General features: G+C 39.5%; 1 protein-coding gene and 1 non-coding gene across 2 annotated transcripts in view; both read right to left on the reverse strand.

Moving 5' to 3' along the window:
• The window catches only part of UBE2K (ubiquitin conjugating enzyme E2 K), a 72,525-nt gene extending 54,851 nt beyond the window's left edge, over positions 1-17,674 (reverse strand). The window contains exon 1 of the mRNA XM_045815827.2: positions 17,421-17,674. Within this exon, the coding sequence (XP_045671783.1) occupies positions 17,421-17,483 (63 nt within the window). The 5' untranslated portion in view covers positions 17,484-17,674. The remainder of the gene's footprint in view (positions 1-17,420) is intronic.
• On the reverse strand, positions 2,417-2,565 carry LOC123804105 (U12 minor spliceosomal RNA). The gene has a single exon (XR_006783070.1). It is a non-coding gene; the product is annotated as a U12 minor spliceosomal RNA (small nuclear RNA).
• Positions 17,675-21,282: the final 3,608 nt, after the last annotated feature.

The raw sequence follows: 21,282 nt of genomic DNA on the forward strand, positions 1-21,282 counted from the left end.
CCCAATTCGGGGCTCAATCCCAGGACCTAGGGATCATGACCCTAAACGAAGGCAGGCGCTTAAGTGACTGAGCCACCCAGGCGCCCCAAATGTCTGACTCTTGATCTCAACTCAGGTCTTGCCTACTGAGGAAGGAAGGAAGGAAATATAAAATACATTAAGAGTAAAAAAAAAAAATGCAAAGCAGTATACTACATACTAAGACATTGATTTGGTTTAAAAAACAAAAAATAAATAAAAAATAAATAAAAAACCAAAAAAGGATGTTACTAGCAACAGCTATTTGTACCTAATGAGAGACTGCTGCTTATACTCATCATCTTCGTACATTTCTAAATTCTCAAAAAATAGTAAGGAGACAAAGACTGTGCTTCTAATAAATATTTAAAGACTGTAAGCTCTTATTCCCATGGTCATACACATAATTTTGTCATCACCAAAAATCACACCTTCTCTGAAATCCATTTCAAGTTTCTCAGATTCCCGACCTCCTTAGATGAAGTTCACTATTTAGTACTCCAAACCCAGCTATTAGCTGGCTTAATGAAACATCACCCACTCTCCGTCATTATCAATCATTCCCTTCCTTAACCTTGATACTTTTGTTCCTTCATGGTACTCATATGGCAAAGCCCCACTGCTAGTTAAACTCATTCCCCAATTAACTTAAAAAAACAAAACAAAACCACCTTCCTGTGTCTGCCACACAACTATCATTAATTGGTCTCATGTTCAAGTGAAGACCACAAATCCCAAATGAAAACAACATTGCCCTAAGTGTCTCCACTCCTATTAAAGATTATCCTTCTATTTATCCTAGTAATACCCCCCTTGTTCTTCTCAAGGACTTCGCAAATTCAATCACTCCTCCTTTCTCTAGCATAATCAATTTCTCCCATTCATCAACACATAAGCATAATAGAATATGAGAAATTTTGTAAGGGGCACCTGGGGAGGGGGGCTCAGTTGGTTAAGCAATCTGAGTCTTGATTTTGGCTCAAGTCATGATCTCAGAGTTGTGAGATCAAGCCCCGAGTCGGGTTCTGAGCTCAGCACAGGGCGCCTGTCCCTCTCCTGCCCGCACTTGTGTGCACGCTCTCTCTCTAAAACAGAATCTTAAAAAAAAATTTTTTTTAAAGATTTCTGAAGCCATATTCTTCTGCAGCTCCTCCCTCTCTTCTCTGCTCCTCTGTCAAAGCAAAACTTTACAAAGTTGACTACAGCTGCCAGTTCCTCACCTTACTTCCTCTTACTAACTCCGTCCATCTTCACAATTCCAATGAAAATATTCTAGTCAAGGTCACCAATGATAACTGTGCTGCAAATTCAGTGGTCATTTCTCTCCCTTAGCACGACAAAGTTGACCACTCTTGGAACTCTGTTTTCTCTTGGTTTCAAAGACACCACACTCCCCTGGTTTTCCTAATATATCATTAATAGTTCACTCTCCTTATCTTTGAATGTTTCTTCTAGGCTCAACCACAAAAGATGCTAGGGGTCCATGACAAAAACTAGAACTTTGTCCTAGACTCCCTCCTTTTCTAACCAAATTCTCCTAGACGTAAGTCACCCAGTCTAAGCTTTAACCTAACAAGAACGGAGCAAAACTCTTAATTCCCTGACACTTTCAATGTGCTCCTCCCGCTCTTTCCCATCTCGGAAAATAGCACCACCAACTGTCTAGTTGCTAAAGACAAAGTTCTAGGTGTTTTTCTAGGTTCTTCACCTTTCATCTGCACCATCGACAAGCTCTTGTGACTCTACCTTTAAAATATATCCCAAATACTTCTCTTCAGCCTCCTATTCAACTATAATCCCAAAATACAATCATCTCATGCCTAGGCTATTAGAAAGGCTTCCCAAAAAGTCTTCCTTAGTTCATTCCTGCCACTCACCACCTCCACAGGGCAAGATGCCTAACCAATTTCCTTTCTCCTTTTGCCTTCTTAATGAAACCCTGATTTTAATTGGGGAGCATGTGCTCAGCTAAAAAAATTTTTCCCAGTTTCCCTTACCAAGAAGATGTTATGACACAGTCCAGGATTAAAAAAAATAAAAATAAAAACAGAAGTCATTCAATGGGATTTCTCAGAAAGTTCTTTAAAGAGGTGAACTCAGCGGACATATGGGTTATGCCTTACCCTTTCTGAAATTCAGACATGTGGTCTGAACCTCTGACAGGCATTTTGAGAGTTTAAGGACAAGGGTCAAACTCCTAAGAATGGTAAATTGAAAGTTAGTAGTTTATTAACACTGTAAAATCCCCAACCAAGCAACTCTGGGAAACTTCTCTCCAGTCTTGACTTTACTCCAGCCAAACTCAACCCCTAACTCCTAAATCCTTTTTCTTTACATCTTCAGTTTCAATTCATTCTCCACACAGCAGCCAAAGTGGTATTTTTTTTTTAAAGGGGGACGGGAAGATCTTGACTCCCAACAATCCCACAAAGTAGACGAGTAACCTTAGGGGCAACCTTTACCTGCTCAAAAACACGTCTCACATTAGCAGTGAGCAATCAGGCGTCACCCCAAATTGTTATTTCCTTAGTCATAAGTTAAAGGCATCAAAGCGTTTTTTGTTTGTTTTCTTAAAGCAAGAGAGATCTAGAAAGCTTGCAAGGGGGTGGGGTGGGTGAGGGGGAATGGGAAGAGGGAAAGACAGAATCCCAAGTGGGGTCCACACCCAGTGCAGAGCCCAATGAGGAGTTTGATCCACAACCCTGAGGTTATGAACTGAGCTGAAATCAAGAGCTGGACACAACCCACTGAGCCACCCAGGGGCCCTCAAAGTGGTCTTTTAAAAACAAAAATTCTGAGGGGTGCCTGGGTGGCTCAGTCATTAGGTATCTGCCTTCGGCTCAGGTCATGTTCCCAGGGTCCTGGGGTCGAGCCCCACATCAGGCTCCCTGCTCAGTGAACCTGCTTCTCCCTCTCCTTCCTGCTCCCCCCCACTGTGCGCGCGCGCTCTCTCTCTCTCAAACAAATAAAATCTTTAAAAAAATTTTTTTTGGTTTTCTTTAAATCCTCAAATGGCTTTCAGAGTCACTTAAAATACAAATTCCTTACTCTGGACTTAGAAGTTTTATGTGATCTGGCTTCCGCCTACATCTCCAACTTCATCTTGCATCATTCACCGCCTCTTACCTACAATACTCCAACCACAATAACCTTTTGCTTGCTTAAACATAGCAAATTTATTCCTAATTTATGGCCTTTACATTCACTATTTCCTCTGATCTGGAATGTTTTCATCCCCTAAAGACATAGCTTTATCATTCAGATCTCAATTTAAGTCAAGAGTCCTAGGAAATGCCTTTTCTGAACACCCAGTCAAAAACAATTAATTTCATCTATACAATATTGTATTTCTCTGTGTTGCTTTTATCACTTGTTTGCCTGTCTTACCTTGCCCCACTCATCACTATAGTCTCAGCACATATCATGGTACCTAGGATAAAGGGAGCCCTCAAATATTTGTTAAATAAATAAAAGAGCTGTTGGTAACGATGATATAAAGATGACCCATGATGCTTACTCTTGAGCTTCTCAGGGAGCATTGGGCTCCCTGCTCAGTGGGGCATCTGCTTCTCCCTCTCCCTCTGCCCCTTCCCCTACTTGTGCATGCCCGCTCTCTCTCAAATAAATAAAATCTTTAAAAAAAAAAAAAAGTAGGGAGTTTAGTAGGGAAAGACAGCTTCAAATCACTGAAAAAATTACAAATTACAAATCTGGGTTGAAAGTCAGATTGGAATTATATTCAAAGCTCTTTTAAAAACTTCTAAACATGTGTATATATGTACACGTACATTAAAAAAAAGAAAAAAACAACAGAATAACCAAAATTAAGGTGTATCTCTACATGTTTGAAATATTTCATAGACAAACAAAAATATTTTATTTTTTTAAAGATTTTATTTATTTATTTATTTGACAGAGACACAGAGAGAGAGGGAACACAAGCAGGGGGAGTAGGAGAGGGAAAAGCAGGCTTCCCGCTGAGCAGGGAGCCCAATGCCGATGCCAGGCTCGGCCCCAGGACCCCGGGATCATGACCTGAGCCAAAGGCAGACGCTTAACGACGGAGCCACCCAGGCGCCCCAAACAAAAATATTTTAAATCAAAGACTTATCCCCAAGGGTGGGATTACAGATAATTTTTACTTTATTATAGCTCGATGTATTTTTCAAAATTCAATAATAAGCAAACATTTGTTACTTTTGTATTCACAGAAACTGGCTATTTATTTAAAACGGAAAAGCAATTCTACATTGACTGTATAATGATTACCAGTGCTTTCTGTATGCATATAAGAATTGATCATCCTAACGAATGACTAAGTTAATTTCAACTTACCCTCCCAACTATCAGTTGGAGGGTTATTCCCAAGGAACTCTTTCCTGAGGTTAGGTTACCCCACCCCAACCGTTCTCCTTACTTAAACTCAACAAACACACATAAAATTGTTCAATGTTTCATTGCCTTACTAGACTATAATTTACTCCATAACAGCATGGACTATGTCTTTTTTTAAAGGATTTTATTTATTTATTTATTTATTTTATTTCTTTCTTTCAGAGAGAGAGAGAGAGAGCACGCGCGCACACACAAGCATGAGCAGGGGGAGGGGGAGGGGCAAAGGGAGAAGCAGACTCCTGCTGAGCAGGGAGCCCAATGCGGGGCTCAATCCCAGGACCTTGGGATCATGACCTGAGCTGAAGGCAGAGGCGTTACTGACTGAACCACCCAGACTGAGTCACCCAGTCCAGGTGCCCTGGACTATGTTTTATTAACAACACAGATGGCATTCAATAAATACTTGTTGAATAAAATGAAGAAAAATGTAGACTTAAACTAAAAAGTTAATCCATGGTGATACAGATGATGTCATACATAATACAGAATAGATGCCCCCTGAGATCTTTAACAGAGAAAACTACAGAATAAATAAAAAAAAAAATTGCCTTCCCACCATCTTATTTCCCAGCTTTTGGCTTTGACATTATAACACCCCAAATCACAAACTAACCAAATTACCAACACTTAACACTGAACAGAAACCCAACCTCATCTATGGGCTACCTTTATCAACATATTATAAAGTCCCTAGTCTCAGAAGCAGGATAAGCAGTTATACTTTCATAATGGTTGGGGATAAGTTCCCTGGTGCTTAAAAAAAATCCTTAAACTCATTTGGGAAAACAACAGCCTCCTGCTTACCTGGCAATGAGCTCAGCAATGGAGAACTGAAAATATAAGATAAGTCTCTTCCTTCAATGACTCACACTCACAGTTCCTAAGAGCAGACAAAGCACCTAAGTAAACACCAAAGGATATAATCAAAGTATGACCAAGCCTACAGATAAAAATAATGTTTGACACATATAACCACCTAATATCTCATCCAAACACTTAATATCTCATCCAAACACCCAACGGCCTAGTAATACCACTCTCAGATACACACCTAAAATTCTTACACACATGCACCAGCAAAAACTGGAAATAACCAAATGTTCAATAGAGGCATAAACTTCAATATATTCTATTTAAAAAGAAAAAAAAAGAAACTACTAAGAAGGATTTAAGAAAAATGAAGCAAAATGTATTATCACTGCTGAAAAACCATAGTATCAGACAACCCACACTTTATGCCAATCCCAAATAGGATAGTTCACATAAAACTAAGAAACCTTGGGGCACCTGGGTGGCTCAGTCAGGTTGAGTCCCAGGACTCAAGATCCTAGAGTCCTAGGATAGAGCCCTACATCAGGCTCCCTGTTCAGTGGGGAGTCTGCTTCTCCCTCTGTTCCTCCACCCTGCTCACGTTCTCGGTCTCGGTCTCTCTCTTGCTCTCTCTCTCTAATTAAACAAAAATAAACAAACAAAAAACCCCACAAAAACAAAACAAAGAAACCTAAAAGTAAAGTACCCACAGTCACTTGAGAAAGAAAGCTACATATACTAGCCCTGCATTTGTAATCACTAGAAAAATATATAATCCCAAAAATGTTGAAAATAATTAACAGTGGGGCGCCTGAGTGGCGCAGTCGTTAAGCGTCTGCCTTCGGCTCACAGCGTGATCCCGGTGCTCTGGGATCAAGCCCCACATCAGGCTCCTCTGCTGGGAGCCTGCTTCTTCCTCTCCCACTCCCCCTGCTTGTGTTCCCTCTCTCGCTGGCTGTCTCTCTCTGTCAAACAAACAAATAAATAAAAAGAAAATAATTAACAGAATAAAAGGCCTGCCCTAACAGCTATGCAAAGGTTTATGCACTTTCAGCAGCAACTCCAAAAAAAAAGATGTCTATCAAAAATTTTTTGACTTACTGTAAATGTTACTAAGCCTACCAATTCCAGGCACTATACAAGATGAAGGAAAAAAGATGAATAAGTATCCTCAAAGAGCTCAATGATATCTGGCCGGAGCAGAAAGACATATGTACAATTACCAAGATATATATATATATATAGTAACTAACAAAATTCTGACAAAATGACACTGGAAAACAGGGGGAAACTATTTTCGCAAAAGGTTATCAGGAGTGGCATTTTAGGATAAGTACATTTCGAAGGCAAAGGAGGAGGTAAGGGCTTATTCCAGGCAAACAAAACAACTAAATGGTGAGCAATTTAGTGTAGCTGAAGGTCTGAGACAGAGTGAAGTATGTGTATGCATGCAACTGTGTTGAGACTTGACAGGGAACAGGTCAAGAAAGGTAGGCTACAACAAAAGTATCAAAGTTCTGACTTTATGCAATAGGCAGTAGAGAAACTAAAGGAAAACGACAAGATCATATTTTAAAAATTAAATCCTGCAGCACGGCGGCAACTGGGTGGCCCAGTCAGTTAAGCGTCTGCCTGCCTTCGGTTCAGGTCATAATCCCAGGATCCTGGGAGGGAGCCCCGTGTCGGGCTCCCTACTGAGTGGGGAGTCTGCTTCTCCTCCCCCTGCTCTCTAATAAATAAAATCTTTAAAAATAAATAAATCCATCCTATGGCATGGCACCAGGAGGGTTGAACAGAGGCTACAGAGAAATAAATGTAAATAAGCAAGCTGTTTTACTATAAATAGTCCATCTGGGATATGACAACCTGACCTAGAGTGATTAACAAAAGGAATGCAAAAGAGGAAACAAAGATTTAGGAGATAAATGGAGAATAAGGGATGAAATCAACTTAGAAAGGGTAATAACATAGTATGAAGGAAAACCAGCAGTATCAGAGCAACCCAAGAGGCAAGCTCTGAGAAATGAAGTAAAAGATGTACAAAATGGACTGATGAGAAGTTACTCCGCATTTGACAAATGGGAAGATACTGGTAATGCCTAGAGAAGTAGTTTCCATATGCTATGGTAGAGACAGAAGCCTGAGTACAGCAGTTAAGGAATATAACCTTTATTTGCTCCTATAACCAAATATAAAATATCTTTATGATAATTAAGGAAAAGATTTCTGAAACAAAATACAAAAAGCATACCATACAGGAAAAAAAAACAGAAAAATGTGACATACTTCTTTCTAAGTGAATTCTACCCCCAACGCAGGCCTTGAACTCACAACCCCAAGATCTAGTCACACATTCTACCAAATGAGTAGCCAGGAGCCCCCCTAAAAGTGTGACTACTTAAAAATTAAACTTCAGTGGTGCCAGGGTGGCTCAGTCGTTGGTTGTCTGCCTTCAGCTACTGAGTCCTGCCTCAGGCTCCCTGCCAGGGTGGGGGGGGGGGAGCCTGCTTCTCCCTCTCCCACTCCCCCTGCTTGTGTTCCCTCTCTCACTGTCTCCCTGTCAAATAAATGAATAAAATCTTTTTTTAAAAAATTAAACTTCAGACAAAAGATATGACAAAGTTAAGCAAAATGAAACAGTCACAAAAGGACAAGTAACGTATAATACAGTAGCTCACAGAGACAAAAAGTTGAATGATGAATGATGAATGCCATGGGCTGGGCAAGAGAAGTAGAGTTAGCGTTTAATAGATACAGAATTTTGGTTTTATAAGATGAAATGAGTTCTGGTGATGGATAGTAGTAATGGTGGTACAATAATGTACACTGAAACTCTAACTTAAAACTGTACAAGATGGTAAGTTTTATATGTGTAGTATACCACAATTACAAAATAAAGCATAAAAAAAGTTAAAAATTAACCCACATAATGGAAGTAGATAAAATTATATATAAAGAATTCCTGTAAATCAGTAAGAAAAATACAAACCATGCAAGTTTTTGAAGATTTTTATTATTTTTGAGAGAAATAGAGCGCACGCAAGAGCGCAAGAGCAGGGGGGAGGGACAGAGGGAGAAGCAAACTCCCCGCTGTGCAGGCTGCACAGGGCAAGAGACGTGGGACTCGATCCCTCATGACCTGAGCTGAAGGCAGATGCTTAACCAACTGAACCATCCAGGTGCCCCAAATTTTTTTAAATGGGTAAGGAATGAAAACACTAAGTTTGCAAAAAAAAAAAAAAAAAAAAAACAAACCCTAATGGCCAATAAACCCAAAAATATGTTTAATATCTCTACTGGCATGGGAAATTAAAATTAAAATAAGCTACCATTTCACATCCATCAGACTGACAAAAATATAAGTCTTAGAAATGTCAGGTCACTAGAACTCTTATACACTGCTGGAAGTGTGTAAATTGATACAATCATTGGTAGCTTGAAGCAATATCCAGTAATGCAGAAGATGCAAATACACTCAGATCCTACAATATTACTTCCTAGGAACAACTCGTATGTGTCCAAGAAAACATGTATAATAACATTCAATGCTTTTTTTTGGTACAACAGCTAAAAGCTGAAACTACACGCTGCACATAGAAAATGAACAAACAACAAAAAAACTGATGTGAAATACTACATAATTTAAAGAACCAAAGCGATATGCATTGTCATGGATAAATTCTAAAAAAAAAAAAAGTAACACTAAAAAGAAAAGTTGCAGGAGGGGTGCCTGGGTGGCTCAGTTGGTTAAGTGTCTGCCTTCAGCTCAGATCATGATCTCTAGGTCCTGGGATCAAGCCCCATGTCAGGCTCCCAGCTTGGCGGGAAGTCTGCTTCTCTCTCTCCCTCTGCCTATCCCCCTGCTTGTGCTCGCTCTGTCGCTAGCCTCTTTCAAATGAGTAAATAAAATCTTTTAAAAAAATAAAAAGAAGAGTTGCAGGAGATGTAGAATATAACAATCATCTATGAAAAAAAATTTTAAGCTTTTAAAAACACTAAAAAGTGCTTTTACACTCAAAAATACTATGGTTTCAATAGTAAAAACAAAAGTATGAATGGGAAGGATATAGGCATTTTCCGCAGAGTGGTTACTTCTAAGAAAGAGAATGGAAAAGGGCAAAGGTTACAGAGTGAACTTCATCTGTATGTTTTATTTCTTGGGGGAAAGGGCGAGTTAACCAAGTATGAGAGAGTTAAGATCTGTTAAATCTATACCATGAACATAAAGGCGTTCTCACCTACTGTTTTCTAAACTTCTAAATCTAAAATATTCCGTAATTTTAAAAAGCACCTTTAAAAATAATGGACAGGTAGCAAGGAGCAGAAATGATTGTACACACTAGTCTTTCCACCATAATCAGTAAATATTTGGGAGTCAGAGACCTACTTTTCAACCCGTTCCACCAACAAGTTGCTTGATACAGAGAAAGTTACCTACTTTCTTCAGAGCTGTAATTTTCTAATCTGTAAAATAAGAACAACATCCATCTCATAAGGCTGCCATACATATAAGATGTCAGATAGTAGGCATTCAACTCTTAAGTATTTAGTATTTTAAATCTGCAGTAAAAGCAAAGAACTAAAGGGAGAAAAAGGACAAAGGTTTTGAATGAACCGAAGTTCTCTCCTTTGCAAAATTACATAAGAGAACACCACGGATGTCAGATGGATGTGACCGCCACTTTCTATCTTCCAACACCCAATTCTAAAATAGGAATTTTAGGGGCGCCTGGGCGGCTCAGTCAGTTAAGCGTCTGCCTTCAGCTCAGGTCATGATCTCAGGGTCCTGGGATGGAGCCCCATCGAGCTCACTGCTCAGCCAGCAGTCTGTTTCTCCCTCTCCCTTGCCCCTCTCCCCACCCATGCTCTCGAGTGCACTCTCTCATTCTCAAATAAAATCTTAAAAAAAAAATAAAATTGGGGCGCCTTGGTGGCTCAGTCGTTAAGCGCCTGCCTTCGGCTCAGGGCGTGATCCTGGAGTCCTGGAATCGAGCCCCACATCAGGCTCCTCCGCTGGGAGCCTGCTTCTTCCTCTCCCACTCCCCCTGCTTGTGTTCCCTCTCTCACTGGCTGTCTCTCTCTCTGTCAAATAAATAAATAAAATCTTTTAAATAAAATAAAATAAAATAAAATAAAATAAAATAAAATAAAATAAAATAAAATAGGAATTTCACCAAGGGATTCAAGATTACTTTACATATACCACAGGATTAGAATCTAGACTTCTTGGTGCAGTTCAAGGCAATCAGAGCCACACCAAGAAATCCCAAATAATCCTGTAAAGCTGTATTATCTGAAAGACTTCCAAATAAAGTACTTCTTTTTCAATTAAAAAGGTCACATTTTAACACAAACTCTTGCCCAATTTACAACTGTCTCCTAAAGTAAGATTAACACCTTGAGAACAAGGCCCATATTTTTCTTTTGCATTCCCGTTCGCCACAGGTTGTTCGCACATAGATGACAAAGAAACTCTGTCTGTCAGAAGTACTAAAGCCCCGGGGCGCCTGGGTGGCACAGCGGTTAAGCGTCTGCCTTCGGCTCAGGGCGTGATCCCAGCGTTATGGGATCGAGCCCCACATCGGGCTCCTCCGCTGTGAGCCTGCTTCTTCCTCTCCCACTCCCCCTGCTTGTGTTCCCTCTCTCGCTGGCTGTCTCTATCTCTGTCAAATAAATAAATAAAATCTTAAAAAAAAAAAAAAAGTACTAAAGCCCCCTTTTTAAAATCTTTTCTTCAGGCAAATTCACATAGAGCTATCACTACACCACCAAAGGAAACCTTTATGATCCAAAACAACAATAAGCAGAATATGAACATACAGCTAATTTTGACATGTTAACAGCTATCCGTTCATATGTCCCAGAATTGCTCTGAGCACTGTAAAGATCCTTTAACCTTCCTACATTCTTACAGATAAGAAAACTAAGATATAGAGTCAATGCTGCAGGTATTAAATAGAAAAGCCAGGACTCAAAGCAAATCTAATTCCAAAGCCCACGTTCTTAATCACTAATCTAAATTTACTGTATCATGCTTAAGGAGTGAAATATCTCTGCCTCCTACCAAATTTAAGTTCTCACACCAAGATAAAAAAAAAAAGGCAAAATATACTTAAATACACTAGTCAATATTAAACTGTCATTTAGCATTTACAGTATTATTTATGAAAAAAATAGTCCCATAAAGCAACCATATATAATGGTTAGGATGAACTGTTATGCAAAAAGCCTGGGTTCATTAACCAGTCTGTTTATCACTAAATAACAATCTCTTCAGGCCTCAGTCTCCTGATCTTATAGATGAGGAATTTGGCCTAGATCTTTCAACTCAAATACGCAATGCATTTTAACACATTTTCTAAGACACTACTACTGTTATTTTTTGAACAAAGATTTTGTGTTTAAGTAGGCTCCACGCTCAGCACAGAGCCCAATGCAGAGTTCAAACTCACAACCCTGAGTTTAAGACCTGAGCCAAGATCAAGAGTTAGATGCTTAACTGACTGAAACACCCAAGTGCCCCCTGAACAAAGATTTTGAAGGGCATCTTCTGAAAACCTTCAAAATTAAAACAATCATATAGTACACATTTGCGTCTACTCTTTCACTCAAACATACTCAAAGCTAATCTGTACTATTGTAAATCAGGAAAGTCCCTGCAAAGGGATGGCTGGGGGTTACTGTGGCATTGGTAATATTGTTTCAGACCTGATCTGGGTACTGGTCAGATACCTTATGGTTACCTTTTACTTCAGCGTGAAGAAGGTGGTTTTTTCCTAAAGAAAACAGCGAAGATACTTAGATGCTAATTCCACAACTATGTGTGTATCAGAGCTGTGCATGCAACCTTTCTAAATATGTACATGTGTTTCCTACTTAATTTTGTCAATAATCTCTGCTCCCTAGTTCCAACTCAGATGCCTACAGAAAAAAATCATTTACTTATAAATTCCACTATTCCTCTAATTCCTTTGGCACCGTCATGTGAAATTTGAGGTCAGTCTTAACTTTCCCTTGGAACCTAGCTCAAAAACCTCCCTTTAATATTATAGACCTGAAACTAATATAACCCTGTATATTAACTGGAATTAAAATAAAAACTACAAAACAAAACAAAATAAAACCCTCCCTCCATACACATGCCCTCAAAACTCCCATAATATTTACTCTTTGCACCTAACATTTTTATTTATCTCCAACCAAGTAAATTTTCTGGAGCTGTGGTCAATATGCTCAATAATTATTGATAACATTATTTACTGGAAAATAAGAATATATATTCTTCACAAAGGGGTGACATGCTAGGGAATCCCAGATGCACCCAGATGCCTGATGGACAGGGATCAAAGTCTTTATAATAGTAAAATAAAACAAAATATGCACCCCAAACAGTATTACGTGGACAGGCTCCAATTTTTTTTTAACCCCATCAAAAGCTTTCCTCAGTCAGCCCACACCCAGAACCCCATAAGGCACACTATATAAATAAGTTACACAGAGCTGTAACTTATGTAACTGTAAAAACTGCTTTTCTACTCTTAAAAAAAAATGTTCAAATTCTGGTTACATTCATTTCCAGCAAGGAATTTCACCTTTTTCTTTCAATCAAAAAGGAGAAGTTTAAAAGAGAAAAATAATCATTTACAAAGGGAAAACAAACATAAAATCTTAAAAAAAATCACTAAAAGCTAGTAGGAGCCATGCTATAAACCTTTTTGTACCTTTACTGTCCATCTTTTAGATAAAATATACTACACACATCTTACAAAGTTAATAGTCCGAAATGTTCTTCTAAAGAGTTTCAACTACAGCAGTGGTTCTCAACATTTGGCAAAGTCTGGAGACATTTTTAGTTGATATAACTGGCAAGGAGAAAGGGTAAGGAGGTAGGGAGAAGGGTTAGCTGCGCTACTGGAAATCAGTGATAAAAGCCAGCGTACTACTAAACAACCTACAATGCAAAGAAGAGCCACTCACAGCAAAGAATTCATTATCTGCCTAAACCGTCAATAGTGCTAAGGATGAGAAACCAGGGTCTACAGAAAGCAACAGACTTCCTTCTAAAGACTTGCCAACTAGTTCTATAGATCAAACTAGATCAAATATATTAAATTTAAAATAACACTAAATATAAAATCCATTTAAACACTTAAAAGAGAACTTATACGACAGCAGTTTTCACAAAATCAATTTGTAATGCCATAATTTTAAATATTCCCTATTGAAATCTTAGAAAATGTTAGCAAAGTACAATCACAGTATGAAAAAACTACAGATAACATATAACGAACTAGAGTATGTGCACTGAATTAAGGGCATTTTATCTCACTGAGCTTCAAATTTAAAAGTATTTTGCAGAAGTGCCTGGGTGGCTCAGTCTGTTAGGTGTCCAACTCTTGGTTTCACCTCAGGTCACATCTCAGGGTCCTGAGATGGAGCCCGATGTGGGGCTCTGAGCTCAATGGGGAGTATGCTTGAGATTCTCTCTCACTCTCCTTTTGCCCCTCTCCCCGCTTGAGAGAGAGTGCATGCACGCTTTCTCTCAAAAAAAAATTTTAAGTATTTTGCATATTGACATGCAAGTTAATCTTTAAGTAATTTACAGGTAACACTTATTTTATTTTTATTTGGCAGAGAGAGAGAGCACAAGCAGGGGGAGCAGCAGGCGGAGTGAGAGGGAGAAGCAGGCTCCCCTGCTAAGCAGGGAGCTTGATGTGAGGCTCCATCCCAGGACCCTGGGATCATGACCTGAGCCAAAGGCAGATGCTTAACCGACTGAGCCACCCAGGCTGCCCCAGGTGACACTTATTTTAATGTTTAAACTATTAAATTAGGTTGTTTTTAAATCCCATAACCCAACCAGGGATGTACTGTATGGTGACTAACATAATATAATAAAAAAAATTTTTTTTAAATCCCATAACCTGTAATACAAACCAGTCTCAGTTATTTTTAAATAATTAAAGCATGCCTATCCTTGGAAAGTAATGACAGTGTGGTACAATATAAACAAAAGCAGACCTAGATCCAAATCCCAAAGCTGTATGTTTGTAGACAAATAATTTAACTTCTTTGAATCTCAATGTCCTCATCTAAGAAATAGTAAATCTAATTCAAAGAACTGTTCTTGAAAATCAGCAATAATGCATAAACAAATGGTACTAAGAGCCACTCTACAAATGGTGGTTAGGTAACAGCAATAATAATACAACGTGTGAATACAGATTATAGTTTTATTATATCCTCACAATCAACACTTAGTAATTCGACTCATAAAATAACTGTAAAATGTATTTTAATCAATTTTCCATTCCTGGCAATTTGAAATATTACTTAAAATTCACACACATTTAAAATTAATGTCTGACACATAAAGGATGGATTTCCAAACAGTCTCAAGGAAAAAAGGCCTAGATGCCTTTATTTATTAAGTAAATAACATATTGGCATGACTCAAAACTCAAAAGGGATCCTTTGATGCCTGTTACCCCAGACACCCAATTCCCTTATACACAAGTAATCAATTTCACCAATTTCTCATTGAGTCAAATACACGTTTTCCCCTTCTTTCAAAACAAATGGTGGCCTCCTCCACACTATTCTGCACCTTGCTTTTCACATTTGATTTATCTTGGAGACTATATTTTAATTAACACACTCCAAGAATGGCCACTTGTAACTTCTTATGGTCAGAATTCACCAAATGTCAGCTATCTTTATAAGACAACTTAAAAGGGAAAAAAAAAAGTGTCCTTAAATCAACCGGTATTCTTAGGAAACAAGAGAATATGAAACAAACTTTGGTAAACACGGAGATTTACATAGATGAAATGATGAAATATTTGATTACTTGACCAGACACTCAAAATACTACATTCCCACACTTAAAAAGGAAACACGTGGAACAAGTCCTTCAATGAGCTGAAAGTAATCAACATAATCCACTTACAGAACTGGGCCTACTAATTATCGATGAAATAAAATATTGGTGAAAATAAAGCTATTTATTGGTTATAATCCAAGATTAAATTATCTGACCCTTTCCTAAATGTACTTTGCAACTTATTTTCTAGAAGAAGTTTCCATACAGATTTATAAAGGTACTCTTCTTAAAACAAAAAAACAATTTGTTTGCATTTTCTATTCTCTTCCTCTGAACTACTATAATGCTTACGTGAAGCAAGGCTTCAGCATCCCTTACATATAAAGAGCAGTATTGTTTTAACAATATGCACACTACAGCGACACTAGATTTCTTTTAAGCTTTAATTGAAGTACTAAAAATATCGTGAAAGTCACCTCACATAAAGCAAAGATACCATATGAATTACGAGAGCAGTAACTTACCATTTTTAAGTAACAGAAAATAAAACATTTGAAAGTTTTATATTAAGTCTCAGGCTTGTACAACTTTATTACAGAGGAAATGTTTTAGGCTGTTGGCAACTATATTAACTCAATCTTTCATTAGGAATATATATATGTCAACTATCGTGGAATATATTTTCTTGCAAATAAAAAGTTAGAATCATTGTTTCACTGTATTAACAGTACAGACATTTATGACCCTATTTCTGCACTGTACCGCAAAAATACAAAGTCATCCTTCCATTCAGAGTTTTGGCACTTGAACAAATACAGAGGTCAGAGTTCATACACATGCTCTGTAAAACAGACCATTTCTTATAGACTACTACATTCAATAAATCTGCTAGTATTTGTTATTTTTAAGTTAATTTTAAAGAATTATATTCAACATGTCTAACTGGAAAAATGATCACTGTAGAATAGTGACAAAGCTCAAGTACTATCACTTATATCTGTTACTCATCACATACTTAGAATGCTGAATTTCACAAATCATTTAGATTATCAAAGTTTCAACATAAGAGAAAACACAAATAGTAATGATACATTCAATAATGATATGTGACATCTTCAAAATAATAATTATTTCAGTATTACTTTTTCATCTCTCTTTGTTAAATCCAAGGAGGAAAAACAACTTGGCATTCTTGTTGATTTGGGTCTGAAAAACTGTACTGATTCTTGCATAGTTTTGAGTCAAATCACTAGGATATTCTGAATATACTATATAAACAACTATGGGCAACATCAGAGTAAATTCTGCAAGACTCAAGAGGAGCTTGAAACAAAAAAATGTTTTTAATAATTTCAGGTATGATACATTAGGACAAACCTACTCGATAAGGAGGTATAATAATGTACTGATCTGGTGAAATCCCATGTTTTTAATAGGGCTGTTTTTCAAAAGTAAGAATCAAGTTAACTATGAGGGACATCATAATGAAGTTTCATGGCACAACACAACAGTCACAGAGGCATTGTCTTAGGAGAGACTCTGATCTGTAACTTGTAAACAATATTTTGAAATAAGCTACTCGTACCATTATTTTTTCCTAACGAAAAATATTTAAATGCCTTTAAGACACCAAACAACCTGCCTTCACCCAATCAAAAAGCTTTAGATGTCAACAGAAAAGAGGCCTAGAAACTGGGGGTTGCGGGGGTCGGTGAAAATGAGATAATGATCTAATTTGGAATTAATTTCCTACCTCAGGTGAAAATTCCCGTATCTCCCACTCAAATAAAATAGTATCCCATTATGTCTCCTCTTCTCTCCCAACACCGAACTAGGGAGGGAGGAACTCTGAACGTCCTTCTTTCATCAATACCTAAGGCCTTTTACCGCTCCTTCCCAAAGGAAAGGACAGTGGAGGCCAAACAGGCTACAACGTAGAATACCCTCAAAAGTGTGGGCCTTTGAGCAGCGCGGCTCTCCGGATCCAGTTACCACCTTTCCCCTTCCCCCAACCCACTTCCCGGGTTTTCTCAGGCTCGGCCTGCTCCCTCCACACCCTACAGCCACACTTCCAGCTGTTGCCACTGCCTCGGGGCTCTCTCTAGAGCTCACACCTCTCCAAGAAGTGCCCCCTTCTCCATCTGCCCCCCAAACCGTGTTCCTCTCCAGACCACCCGCCCGAGGCGGTCCATCCCAGGGCCCAGGGAGGGGAGGAGAAGGCGACGGAAGCAGGGGGAGACTGCTGCTTCCCCACAGGCAGAAGGGCGACCGCAAGGAGGGCCACCCAGGGGTTACCGGGGATATTGGGGTCGCCGCTGGAAGAACCCTCCCGCCCTGGGCTGGGGTGGGGGATGTCCGGGAGTTCATTTCTGACCTCCTCGCTCTTCAGCACCTCCTTGAACTCCCGCTTGATTCGCTGCACCGCGATGTTGGCCATGTCTCCGCCCGCAGCTGATTCGTACCCGCCTCCTCCGCCACCGCTACGACCACCGCCACCGCCGCCACCTCTTCCACCACCGCCTCCTCCCTCGGCGATTCACACCCGAGCACACGAATGCTGCCACTGCCACCCCGGCCGCCGCGCTCTCCTCAGTGTGGAATCACCTCCGCGCCCGGCCACCAAAATGGCGCCGGGTCCGCGCATGCGCAAGACGCTGACCCGGCCGGGCGGCGCAGCCGCTCCCGTTGTAGCCCCATACGCCTCAAACGCGAGCCCGCGCCGCACCGCGCCGCGCGTCTCTGGCCGAGCTGCGGCCGCGCGGCTCCGCCCTGCAGGCGTCTGGGGCCAGGAGGGTGCGGCTTCCGCGCTGGCCGGCCCTGCCAGGGCCTCCCGGGTCCACTCTTGTTCCTCCGCCCCTCTTGAAATCACTGTGGTGTGGTCAGGGCTTCCAGTCCATGGCCTCTGCCTGAACGCTGAGTCCAACCTAACGGGTTCACCCGGCCCCGCTCAGCTACGAGCGCTTAGGAGCGCCGTCCTGACTCAGCCAGACCCAGAACTCACAGACTTAATGTGCCTGTGTCTAGTGTATAAAAACACCATTCCAGAACTCGATCCGGCACATTTTCTGTTGGTATAGCCCAGGAAAATCCACTGCGGTCCTTTTTTGTTCTGAAGCCATTAGAGTGCCACCACTAATACGATCATTCCAGGTACTACGCGTCACTGAAGTAAGAGCGGTCATTGTTGGGTCCCATCAGGGGTATTTGAAACAGGTACCCCAGGTAGATGCCTGAGTTGGATTTAGAAGCCAGATGTTGATCTTTGAGCTACTTAAATAATTAATACCGAGTTTAAATAGTTTTTAACCTCGAGGGTACATCAGAATCCCTGAAGAGCTTGTTAGAAAAACCAGGTTGCTAGACCCCCATCCCTAGAGTGCGGGGTGGGCCTAATAATTTGCATCTCTAACAAGTTCTCAGATGCTGCTACTCTTGCTGCTGGTTCAGGGACCACACTATAAGAACCACTTAACTAAAACATGTGAAAATACTTTGTATATTAAAGTGAAAAATGGAGAAATAGATGCTCCTTGTGGAGGAACGGTAGCTTTACTTCTATAAGCCTAGGGCCTACAACCGTGTCTGGCACTAGTAGGCGCTCAATAAATATTGAATGAACAAATGGAGATAAGAGTAAAATGTTTTAAGTGGAAAGTCAGTTTGAAAGGCAATTTGAAAGTCGTTGCTAGGGTTTCAGTAAGTAATATGGTTTTGGTGCTGAGCAGTACTTTAGAACATTCTGGAATAAGTAATAAAGGTTATTTAGAAGTTTTTATTTCATGAGCTTCTTTCACCTGATCGATTAGTAAAGTATCCTCCTAGAAAAATATCACAAATACACGGTCTTAGCAAAAATTACTAAAATTATGGCACCAAAAAGGAAATATCTCTGGGCAGTGAATCATTCAAGTGGAAGCACATGGAAAAAAAAGTTCTTGAACTTCTGCCATAGGAACCAAGAGGAGATTTTTGATTCCAGCTTTCCTCCATGCTAGCTATCTTGGCCAACTTTGGTTTCCTCATCTGCAATTAAGGAAGCTGGATTAATGATCTCTTCAGGTTTTAAGAGGTCAGAATTCTAAAGCATCATTTGGAAACATCTCTCTAAGTGGACTAACATAAATTATAAAAACCCTTCCAGCAGAGCCCCCTAGTGGTCCTAAGAGGAATCAACTATATGTGTGGGTCATGGTACAAAGAATTATTGCTATAATGTAAACCATGCAATGCTGTTTATTTGTGTCAGCACATTAAAAATAATTATTTTGAAGTGTGCAAAAACTGTTTTGAGTACTTTACATTTGTCAACTTCATTCAGTCTCCAATCTTAATCTTGGAACTTCGAAGAAACTTGAAACACTCAAATCACAGGGGGACTACTTAGAAGAGTATGTTAATTTCTTTGGGGGAGAGGGGTTTGGTCTTTTTTTTTTTTTCGCTTGAGAGAGAGAGAGAGAGAGAGAGAGAGAAAGCGGGGGAGGGGCAGAGGGAGAGGGAGAATCTTAAGCAGGCTCCCCACTTAGCATGGAACCCGACGCAGGGTTTCATCTCAAGACCCTGAAATCATGACCTGAGCCAAAATCGAGAGTCCGACCCTTAACTGACTGAGCCACCAAGGCACCGCTGGTCATTTTTAAACACACATAATCATTGGCCCTGAAATTCTACCTCTAGGAAGTCATTCTACAGTCCTTCCAGAGAATAAGGCAACTACATATTAACTGATATGAGAGATTTCCCAAAGTACATTTTAAGGGAAAAAAAGCAGTATGCTAACTGCAATGTGGTATCTTGGATTAGATCCTAGAACTGAAAGAACATAATTAGTGAAATCTAAATAAATTCTGTAATTTAGTTAATAGTATTGTACCAATATTAATTTCTTAGTTTTGACATGGTAGTATGGTTATGTAAGATGTTAACATTAGTAGGAGTGAGTAAAGAGTATACAAGAATCTCCGAAACTTTTCTATAAATCCACAATTACTCCAAAAGAAAAAGTTTACTTTTGAAAAAGCACTATGCAGTCCATATTGTGTGTAGTATACCACCATATGTGTGAGGGAAGAAAGGAATATGCTTGTGTATATAATACTTGTGAATCCTCAAAATATCACTAGAAAAATTCATAAGAAACTGACAGTAGGGGTTATCTCTGAGAAGGCAACTTAAATGCCTTGGAGAAGGCAAAATGGGAGAATTTTCACCATGTACCCTCTTGTTTATTTTACCTATTCAAAACTAAATTTTTAAAAACGAGTTTCCAGTAATGCACATTATAAGCTCTTCACTATTATGATCTAGTTCTGGTTAATTACTTCGTTAAAAGGTCATTAATTAAACAAATAATTATTGAATGCCTACTATGTGCCAGGCATGATGTAGGCCCTAGAGGTGTATCAGTGAACAAGAAACAGAAAAACTCTGGAATTGCAGGACTTACATTCTATCAGGGATAGGGAGAAATCATCTCGAAGTTTAGTCCACAGAAATGCAGGGTCCGTGATATATTTTCAGGGGTCAGTCTGCAATGACCAAACTATTATCATAATACAAAAGACATTATTTTCCTTTTACTGTTGTTGAAATTTGCACTGATGACATAAAAGCAGTAGTGAACAAAAACAATTACTGTGCTAGTAATAATTTTATTAATACCATGCACTCACTATTAAAAATACCAGTTTTGGGATTCCTGGGTGGCTCAGTATTTAAGCATCTGACTCTTGGTTTCAGCTCGGGTCATGATCTCATAGGTGGTGAGATGGAGCCCCACATCAATCCTGTTTGAGAGTCTCTCCCTCTGCCCCTCCCCCCCAAAATAAATAAATAAATCTTGAAAAAGAAAAAAATATCCGTTTCAGGGGCACCTGGCTGGCTCAGTTGGTGGAGCATCCGACCTGATTTCAGAGTCCTGAGTTCGAGCCCTGCATTGGGTATAGAGCTTACTCAAAAAAAAAAAAAAAAATACCAGTTTTACTTTTTTTTTTTTTGAACTAAGAATTGCACTTTTATTTTTTCTGTTTTTTTTTTTACATTTTTACTAAATGTTGATGGGCCTGGGGATCATGACCTGAGCCGAAGGCAGATGCTTAACTGACTGAGCCACCCAGGCGCCCCTCACTTTTTTTTTAAAGATCTTATTTTTAAGTAATCTCTACACCCAGTGTGGGACTTGAACTTACAATCCTGACATCAAGAGTCACATGCTTTACTGACTGAGCCAGCCAGGTGCC

Source organism: Ursus americanus, chromosome 8 (assembly GCF_024610735.1).
Source record: "Ursus americanus isolate L20-20 chromosome 8, mUrsAme1.1.p, whole genome shotgun sequence".
Lineage (NCBI taxonomy): Eukaryota > Metazoa > Chordata > Mammalia > Carnivora > Ursidae > Ursus > Ursus americanus.